Below are 10818 nucleotides of genomic sequence, written 5' to 3'. Positions count from 1 at the left end.
AAAAAATAAAAAAACATCGTTGGCATGCATTTTAACACAAAAAATTATTTGAAAAACACCCGCAACCATACTGCCAAACACGCTTTTTAAGAGTAGACACTACAACGGTGTAGCTGTGTTTTTTTTTTTTCTTTTCAAGTCAAGTGTGAAAGTATAAAACTAATTACATCTTGTTTGTTTTGTATTAAGATGGTGATTATTTTTAAAAATATTTTTTATTTAAATATATATTAAAATAATATATTTTTATTTTTAATAATTTATTTTTAATATTATTATATTAAAATGATATAAAAATATCAAAAAAATATTAATTTGAAATAAAAAATAAAAAAAATTAAAATTTTTTGAAAGTGCTTTGAAATGCAAAAAAAAAAAAAAAAACAAAAGAAAAAAACTTACGTAATAGTTAGCCAAGAGGAAAATAAATTTGTTTGATCTCAGCCTCTTCAACAAAAGGAAAAAAACCCACATGCATTTTACTAGATAAGTGGCTCGGCACACTCATCCAATGTTGGTCTTACAAAGTGGTTTGGCTTAAGACTTGCTTCGTTATAAGTTAGGTAAATTTTCTATGTAACTTAATGACAACGTTGATATCTTCTAAAGCAAAATCTAAAAAAAATTAAAGAAATTTAATCTTTAAAAAATCTAATATTAAAATATAAAATTAAAAAAAATAATATAAAAAATAATCTTAAATTCGTTCAAAAATACTGTTTGATCATAAGAAAAAAAAACACAAATAAACAATTGAATTATATTAAAAGATAAATTAAAAAAAAATAATATAAAAAATAATCTTAAATTCGTTCAAAAATACTGTTTGATCATAAAAAAAAAAAACACAAATAAACAATTGAATTATAGGCTTATCAATGTTTTTTTTTTATTATTATTAATGTCGGTGTTCGGATCAGCTTGCGCGTACCTCGACTAATTTCATGAGCCCTGAAGTTAACGACCATGTAAACCTCTAGTGACCATTATATTAACAACCACGTGACTCGATTTGAGATCACAGAAAAAATAAACCCTTTAATCCTAAATTCTTATCACTAGTCCACCTACTTCTACTATATAGTTATTATCAATGCATTTTTGAACATCGGTTCATCGCACCCTGTACAAAAATGTTTTGTTACATCTTCGAAAACTGGAATATCACACACTCATAGAATAAAAGGACGAAAAACCTAAATTTAGAAGAAGAAGAAGAAGAAGAAAGTTTTGCTTATTGTTTGATTCTCAAGTAGGGTCCAGCTAAAAAAAGAGAGAGGCAAATAAGCAAGCAGTTGAAGATCTATCTGCTCACTCCCCATTCATATCAGGATGCATGGCAAATCCATGAGAGCAGCTTTCATCATCAATCCTTTTCACGGCAGCATCATCATGGACAGGCAAAGGGAACAATACAAGAGCAAGAGAATGAAAGCCATTTTGCATAAGCAACGGATTGCATCACTGTGCTCTCTCTTTTTTCATCGATGAAAGCCATTTTGCAGAAGCCGTTTTTCATGTTTTTGCTTGTATCCGATGAAAGCTTACCAGGCCCCATAAAAAAACAAGGACATGCTTGCCTTGAGCCAATCTCCTCCTTCCCTTTTCTAGACAATATATATTTTTTTAATTTCCCTGGCACCTTAATTTTCCTTGCCATTCACTCAAAATTAAACAAAAGAAAAGAAAACTGCTAATAAAATGATGGCAATAATACCATCTCTTGTCCCTTTCTCTGTCGAAAATAGAAAAAAATAATGAAAAGAGAGGATAGAGAAAGAGAAAGGAAAACCCCTCCCACTTTCCACTTTAATTAATTAATTAATTAATTAATTTATTTTTCCACCAGATTCCAACCAAAACATCAATATCTTTTATAATCTATCATAAAATACAATTCTACAATAATCATTACGCGCGCACGCACATTTATATTCATCAATGCCAACTTTCTTTTTATTATTAAATTCTTTCAAATTGCAATTCTTATTATTGTTTTTCTAATCATATTTCGGACAGACTTGGGAAGGTTAAGAACTAAATTAGCTCAACAACAACTAAAAAACAAAACAAACTTTTTCTATTATTTTTTATGACAGAGAAAAAAAAAAAACCATTTTCCAATCCAAACCACCCCCACTAATTCAAAAATCCAAATTCACTTTCACAGCTTAAATCCAATCTTTCCTTCTCCTCTCATCGCTCTCTTTACTCCAAAAAAAAGAATAAGAATTTAAAACACAATTTTTCTTTTCCTTGTGCTTTTTTCCCTTAAAACCTCAGTTAAGTTCTGTTTCTGCTTAACCTTGAGCTCTCTAATCTCAGAAATTAAGCTTAAAAAAAAGCTAAAGTTTTTATTTATTTTTTCTTTTCTCTTTCAAGATTAATTTCTCCTGTAGAAAGCTCTCTCTTCTACCTCATACTCAGCTTTCCTTTCATTTTTTTGTTCCTTTCTGGGTTTTAAATTTTGGAGCTTGTTTTTTTCCTCTTAAAAAGGATGATTTTTTTAGGTTTAATTTTCAATGAAAATTTGAACTTTTTTAATATTTTGAGATGATTTGAGCTCAAAATCAAAATGAGTTTTTAGGAAAGATTTTCATAAAAGAAAAATCTCTTTTAAAGGGTTTAAGCATGGAAACAACTGTGAGTAGTAACAGTGGTGGCGGGGGGGTAACAGTGGTGGCATCCGATGCTCCTTCAAATTACCAAATCGCTCCTAGGTCCGACAGCAACCCGAATTCAACACCTGGATCTGCGCCACCTGCTCCGCCGCAAGCTCCGCCCCAAGCTCCACCTCCCCACCCGTCGCCCGCGGCGGCGACTATGCCATTGAAGAAGAAGAGAGGGAGGCCTAGAAAGTATGGTCCAGACGGGAGTGTCACCATGGCTTTGTCTCCGAAGCCGATTTCGTCGGCGGCTCCTGCACTATCTCCTCCGGTGATTGATTTCTCAGTTGTGAAGCAAAAGAAAATAAAGCCAGTGAGCAAGGCCAAGTTTGAGCTGGAGAATTTAGGTAAGGAACGGAGATGTTTGTCAATTTATTTATTCCCTTTTGAGCTAAAGTGTTTTTTGTGCTTAAAGTTTGAATCTTGGTAAGAAACTTGACATTTTTATAGGTAACCTTTTGAGCTTAATTGTTTTGTGCTTGTTTTAGGTTTTAAGTTTGGATCTTTGATGTTTTTATATGTTGTTTTTTGTGTTGTCTGTTTCAATGTAAGAGAAAGTCGGGTGGTTTTTAGTACAGGTTCTGTGAACGTGGGACCTGTGAAATGATGCTTCAGTTGAGATCTTGATGTGTGTGTTTGAGTGTGTGTGGTGGGTTTAGAAAGAGAACGAGGGGATGTGAGTTGGTGTGTGGTAATGAGGGAATCTTGTTATGAGGGTGTTATTTTGGCACTTATGAACCCTTTTTTGGGGAAGAGAATTTGTGGAAGGTACTGTTGTTGGGTACTTGCTAAAAGACCGGTAAAGGTCTGCTGATGTGTTATGGTTTAAACAAAATTGGAATAGAGAGATCTCACCGATTTCCTTCCTAAACAATGGAGGAAGTTTTTTTAGTTTCCATGTTTTGCTGATATTTATGGTTGGTTCTGTTTACCGTGTTTTGTATTCTGGATATTTTTGTGGCTAGTTTTTAGATTCTTGTTCCTTATGCTGTGTGATCATTCCCTGCCAAATGGGTCTGGAAGTAAGTTGCCGAACTTGGCCTCTTTTATCATGGTGGGCTGCTTGCTCACTTGCTGAAATTGGCCTTCTCTCCCCGAGCAGTTCTCAAGGTTCTTAATATCCATGTAGCTACTACATGAATCATATAGAAGAGAAGAATTGTGGTCAACTGTGACTAAGCACGCACAATCTAGTTACGTAGTTGTGAGTTTTGACTTCTTATCTCTTCCATCTCCGGTTGAGTTGGGCTACTTGGTTGCTTCCTGGAATACAATTTTCTAGCTTAGATGAAAGAGAGCGAAGATGGGAGTAATTATTTTGTAGTTCTCTATCGACCTGGGTAGCCAGCTTCATGGGTGCTGCATTAGTTGGAACTTTTTGCAAATTGCAGCAGAGACCATAAAATGCATGGCTGTCTTTTGAACATGTCATAAGTAGAATGAAGTGCCATCTATTCCCAACAAGCCATCGACAGTTTACTTTAGGCAAGACACTTCATTTCTTCACAGTTAGTTGAAAATTTGCATATTATTTATCAAGTAAAAAGGGTTTTGCTTGACATTTTCTATAATTCCTCCTCAATTTACCTGGTGTTCGATTATTCCGCAGACAAAATCCATGAGTTTGAACTCTTGAGACCACCTCTACTGGGCAGTCTAAGCTCATGAATGATTATCTTGCTACCCCTTTAGCAACAGTGCTTCAATTCTGGCTTTCCTGTGTTCTTTCTGTTTTCAAGTAGCAGTGTTGAATCTGATGCATAGAATTGAGATTCCTGCTCATGAGTAATCAGGTAGCTTAGATGGTGCATTGGTTTTACCCCCCTTGGAGGATTGTTCCATTTGCATGAAACACCATAATAGCTTTACATAATTATCTAGAAATCAGGTCATAAGACAATATCCTTAAGCCCTTCTCTTAATTAGAGAGATTCTGTACTTAGAGAGGCTCTTCTTTTGCTATGAGATGGCTTGGAGCTTTTCCTTTGGTTGTTTGAGTTAGTTACCTACACCCATGCCCTATAGGTTGAGGAGCCTTTAACAACTGTTGCTGAGAACTTCTGCCTGGAGGTTGAAGAGTCCCCAAATATCTTTATGCTGGTACTCAAGTCATACCAGTCATCGATGCGTGAGACTTTTCTATGATTATGCAATTTTTAAGTTCTTGATGGTCTGCAGAAATGTCACTTTTTTTTATTGGTAATGCTGCCTTAGAAAGCAATACGAGCTGTTTTTCTTTGGCCATGCCACCATAAGGTTTCATGTAGTCTTTCTCCACATCAATGGGGTCTCCTATTGCCGAAAAGGCCACCCTAAATATGATGTTTTGCCTGCTTTTCTTTTCAAAGCAAGAATTCTGAATTTGAAATTTCTGAAATTTTCTGTCTTGGTTTTCCTATTACCTTTGAGGTGCATTATGTTTTTTGAAGTCCGTGAATTGAGAATCTGATTGCGGAATGAGAATTTCCGTCTTGGTTGCTGATGCTTTGGCAATTTGATCTTCTAGGTGAATGGGTTGCATGCTCTGTAGGTGCAAATTTTACTCCCCATATCATCACAGTCAATGCGGGCGAGGTACATAACCACTGAATTTTTGTATTTATGCCTAGTATTGACATTGCATTTTTTTTTCCTTTATGGCCATTTGTTCGTAGAAGTGCAAACATAACATGAATTTCGTGTTAAGAAACTGTGGCTGGGATTTGAGCAACTGTAAACATTGATCAGGATGTCATATATTTCCAAAATAGAGAAGGTAGAAAAAATTGATTAAAAACTTTTCTTTATGTAACATTCCCTGATATTCAGTGAAATAGCCTGGAAGTTGCAAAAACATTATTTTATGTCATAACTTCTGAGATTGAATTATATGTTTTCCTATGATTCAAGGATGACTTACATATAGAGATTATCATTTTGGTTGTTTAGGATGTCACAATGAAAATCATATCATTTTCCCAACAAGGTCCTCGAGCTATATGCGTGCTCTCAGCTAATGGTGTGATCTCTAGCGTTACACTTCGGCAGCCTGATTCTTCAGGGGGTACACTAACATACGAGGTGATGCATTTTATCCTTCCTTATGTACAATGATTTCTTTAAAACAATGGTTTGCCTTTACCTTAAAGGTGCCCTTCTGTACAAAAGTTCAGCAACTGCACTTCTACATTAAGAGTTTCTAACAATTCTAATCAGGGAATCTGTGTCATTCAACTCTTTATAAAATGAAAAAGAAATATATGCTTGTGGTTGGTGATGTGTTCCATGCTGGGATTCATCATAAGTTCTTGTTTAGAATTAATTCTCTTCTCCTGCTGCTTTTTATACTTGGGTTACGGTGCTGGTTGTTCATCTAAAATAAAGGTCTTAGTTTAAACCTTTAGAAGTTCTTCAAAAGTGGATGTCAACATGGTCCTGGAGTCACATTTGAAAAATGGGATCTTTATCTACTTTGCTCCTCCTCTTACTGGTGCCCTTTGAACTTGTAAACTACTTTTCCTCACTAATTCAATATTGGATTTGTAATAACACTTTAGGACCATTTGTTAACTACCTAATCCTAGCACCTCACGTTGCTTGTACTTTTTGATTTTTAATATCTATTTATCAATCTTTTCCCCGTGATTTTTCCAGGGTCGCTTTGAGATATTGTCTTTATCTGGTTCATTTATGCCCACTGAAACTGGAGGAACAAGAAGCAGATCTGGTGGGATGAGTGTTTCATTAGCAAGTCCTGATGGAAGAGTTGTAGGTGGTGGAGTTGCTGGTCTGCTGGTAGCTGCAAGTCCCGTACAGGTTGTTTTTCCAATTTAACTGTTCTCCCCAATCCCAGTGCACTATCTAAACTGTGGTGTTAAACCTATGTCAGAAGTAATAATCATCATGGATGGCTTTTGAGACAGAGTTTGATATTCCTTTTCCTTTTCTTCTTGTTAATTGATTAGGTTGTAGTAGGTAGTTTTCTGGCTGGGAACCAGCATGAGCAGAAGCCAAAGAAACAGAAGCATGATTCGTTATCAGGTGTCATGCCGACTGCTGCCATTCCTATTTCTATTGCTGATCCTAAATCCAACTTCTCATCTCCCTCATTTCGAGGAGATAGTTGGTCTCCTTTGCCTCCGGAATCAAGGAATAAGCCGGCTGACATTAACTTAACTTTGCCAGCAGGGTAATGGGGTTCACCTCAATTGTGCATCAAACTTGTCACTGACGGCAATGGCATTCAACCTCCAATCTTATAATCTCACCTTCAAGTGTTGTTTTATCTGTAATTTTATCAACAATTTATCAGTACTGGCATGTCGATTTTACCTATTTTGTTTTTCAGGTAGAATTTTAGTTAGCTGATTCGTTAGGCCCCTGTTGCTGTTGTGCCATGTAGAATAGCTAATGTAATATTTACCCCCCCAGAGTTGCCTTTCTCGGGATTGATGGACTCTTGCAAATTGCTGTTATTTCTAACATTTCATCTACTCTTTTTAAAGGCCGTTAATGTTGCTCTGCGTGATGCAATAATGCAACTTCTTAGAAATAGTTGTAATGGCATTTTCAACTATTTTTATAATTTTTTTTCTCGTTAAGCTTTGAATGTATTTATTTTTAATTTTTTTTCAATGTAATCATACAGGTTCAGTGTTTTCGCAGCTGTTTAAAATTCTCTGTATTTTCGCAGTTGCAGATCAATATATAAACAATTTTCAATGCCAGAAACCAAAGCAAAGCTAACAAAGAAAGTCAGAAGTGTTTATTTTTTTTATGTTCTCTCCCCTATCTGGTTGCAAAGGTGCAAGTGGGTCTTCCATAAATGTACAGTACTCCCACTAAAGTCAGCTCCCTATCAACATCAGAATGTCAATGAGATCAAGCATTTCAGATGCAACGTCCTTAGAGTTCTAAATTCCCTGGAAGCGCACGCATGTACGGCACGTAACTGGTTGTTTTTAGCAGTTATTGAGCTCAGTCATGGGTTGACCGAACATGTAGCTAGGTTTTATGCTATATGGGAGAAGTTGAATTAACTCAGAAAAATTAAAAAAAAATATTTAAAATTTTATATAATTTTTTTAAAAACAATATATGTAAATATAGGTTATTAAAAAAATATGAAAAATTATTTTTACTATAATTATCCCACCTCAAAAAATTAAGAAATAATTATAGTGAATATTATATATATATATATATGGACGGTATATTAAGCTTGCGCTACCATGTCTGAGCCCATTCTTCTTGGCCCCAAATGTATATTGGACTCGAGTTACTAAATCTGAGCTCAAGGGGTGTTTTTTGGATCTATTTTAGGAAATGTTTTAAGTCTATTTTAAAAGGTTTTTTAAGTTCATTTTATTTGAATCTATCAGCAACCTTCAAGTCTTTGCGATACAAATTCATAAATATTTATAAAAATATCTAATTATCATAATATTTTTATTAAATTTTTCCCATATGAAGAGGTGTGCATGTGTTTGAAAAAAATTCTAAATATATAAGGAGGAATCATGGAGAAACCCATGTTTAGAAAAAAATATCAGGTGGGGTGAAGTGAGACATAAAATATTGGAGACTTAAAATATCTTTATAAGAGATCATGAAAATTTATGGGAAATTGTTTTTTAAAAAAAGCAGAAATTTTTTTGAAAGGCAGAGAGTAACAAATCTATTTCTTTTAAAATTAATTAATTTAAAATAAAAAAATAATTCGAAAACATAGTTTAACCGTATAGCCAAATACATCCACAATCTAAGAAGCTCTGCGGAAGTTTCTGCCTTATGATTGAAAATTTGGGTCGCTAGAAATAATGACCTAAACTTCTGTGAAATTAAGTGTCATATACCCTACCAATTAAAAAAACAGCAATTTCCGAGAATCACACATTGGTTGGTCTCACGTATGGCCATGGAAACTATATAATGGAAACCCCATTGCAAATTATTTAGAAAAGCACGGCATCAACAGCATAGCTCTGGTTTTTATTTGCTTAGCTGTATCATCTATTTTTGTACAAGGAAATGAAGCTCGTTGCGTTACCAGTATCTCTGTTCTTAAATGCTTCTCTGGTTCTGAACTTTTCATCTGCTGTGTTTTTGCATTTGTTGCTCAACATCTTAATTTGGGTCATCGTTTTATGGAGTTATAAGCCATCCAAAGATGAACTTGATGGACTCTGGCTAAACCGTCTTTATGTGAATATCCATATGTAAAGAATAAAGGTGAGAATCGGAGCAATGGGAATGCTGAATCTTCATGTGAAGTTGCTGGAGACACATGTGTTAAAGAGTAAGAGTGAGAATCACAGCAATGAGAAGGATCACGACAATGACAATGGCAAAGACAATGATGAGAAACACAGTTTTTCTGATGGTTGTAATGAAGACGACTACAACAATGGGAGTGCCGGTGTGATTTGTTGTCAAGATGTTGCAGAAGAATTTGATGATAATCTGGAGAAGAGAATTGAGGACTTCATTGCTAAGGTTAATAAAGGATGGAGGGAAGAAATGTTAAGAGAAGGGACCAATAAACAATCACCTTCATCATAAGTTGTGGTTCGAGTAAACACGTATTGAGACTACAGTCAATAATTTTTGCAACTCCCAGAACCCAGAATTTCTGCAGGGGGTTCTCTTCATCAAGTTTCCCTTTTGTACTCTACTTCGGTCTTTGCCTTACTGATGTGTCTATCATTAGGAAGACAATCAAATATCGAATAAGGTACATACTTATATTTTCTTCCTACTGGTGTCATCGCCCAAAATGAGGCGGCTGAAGTGAGAAAGAACGATCCAAAACGTAGCTTAATTGGACAGAATCCACTATAAGAAAGCCCTGAATTCATAATATTTTCAGCAAAGACACCCGAACGTTTTGTTAAAGCTGTCTTCAGAGTCCAGTAAATCTCACTTGTCCATTCAAGTGTGCGACTGGAAACCGGACTTCGTTTGAAAATGAAGACAGAAAAAACAAAAATCTAATGTTATTGTCAAGTATATGATGCATTTATTATTTTTTTAAAAAATTATTTTGATTTTGATGTTGTAATATTAAAAATAATTTTTAAAAAATAAAAAAATATTATTTTAATATATTTTAAAATAAAAAAATACTTTAAAAAATATTTTAATTTTCTTTCAGCCTTTCAAAGTTAATTTTGTTTTTTTTTAAGACAAACAACACCAGAAGATCCTCGAGACCGACTTCAACCATATCAGCAGACTTTGTTTGATTTTTTGTCGTTTTCAGCAATTTCAGAGAAACTTCACACACACACACACACACACACACACACACACAAAAAAGCAAACATCGAGGGGAGATTTTTCCGAATTGCTTCATGATGTGTCAACGACGTGGTCAAATGAAACATGCGCGGAGGACAATCTGCTACTCAACTCGCTTGCTTGCAGAGGGTAAAATATTTCTATTACATTTAGTCCACGGAACTCTCAAGGTAAAGGTTCCAATTTCCAAGCTACAAACAAACCTGGTCAGGACGAATCCTTCAACTGCATTTTAACCTCAACTCCGGTCTGTATGCCATGAAAATAAGTGACTAAACAACTAAAACATTTGGGATTTTTAAAAAGTTTTTTGTGAATAATAAGGTACTTGATTTTTTTTTGGTTCTTCATTGTTTATTATTTATATGAACAATAAAGCATATGAGTTTTTTTTTTCAATTGAATCTTTTTATGGACAAATTAGATGAAATTATGTTTGAAATTAAAGTAAAAATACCAAATTAAAAAATAGAAAACTGAAATGTAAAACCCAAAAAAATACATAGTTCATTCAAAATTAATGATAAATTTTACTTTGATCCAAAAGTTTTTTCTTTTTTTAGTTATTGAGTTTGAGAGGAGAGAAAGTTATTAAAAAACAACTAAAAAAAGAGTTGTCAATTTTTGCATAACCAAAATAGCCAAGTTTTGTGTCAAAGGATTCTATTAGATGAGAGGAGTTTAATGGTGGTTATTTTTTTCTCTAAACATGGCTGGAAAAAAAGATCAAGTTTGAATTTGTGTTTTAGGATTCGATAGATTTTTTTTTTCAGAGTGAATTTTTAGTATTTTAGAGTTATTTAGATAGTTTTTTATGATGTTATCAAGTGAAAATAAATTAAAAAATATTTTTTTATAACAACCCAACATGATT

At 34.1% G+C, this 10818-nt stretch overlaps 1 protein-coding gene across 1 annotated transcript; it reads left to right on the top strand.

Moving 5' to 3' along the window:
• The first annotated feature begins 2080 nt into the window (after nucleotides 1-2080).
• LOC133702280 (AT-hook motif nuclear-localized protein 1-like) lies at nucleotides 2081-7230 on the top strand. The gene is made up of 5 exons (XM_062126592.1): nucleotides 2081-3013; nucleotides 5173-5240; nucleotides 5595-5726; nucleotides 6300-6461; nucleotides 6611-7230. The coding sequence occupies exons 1-5, from the start codon at nucleotides 2632-2634 to the stop codon at nucleotides 6836-6838; spliced, it is 972 nt and encodes a 323-aa protein (XP_061982576.1). The 5' UTR covers nucleotides 2081-2631; the 3' UTR covers nucleotides 6839-7230.
• Nucleotides 7231-10818: the final 3588 nt, after the last annotated feature.

Source organism: Populus nigra, chromosome 8 (genome assembly GCF_951802175.1).
Source record: "Populus nigra chromosome 8, ddPopNigr1.1, whole genome shotgun sequence".
Classification (NCBI taxonomy): domain Eukaryota; kingdom Viridiplantae; phylum Streptophyta; class Magnoliopsida; order Malpighiales; family Salicaceae; genus Populus; species Populus nigra.
This window is presented reverse-complemented; position numbering and strand designations above follow the sequence as displayed.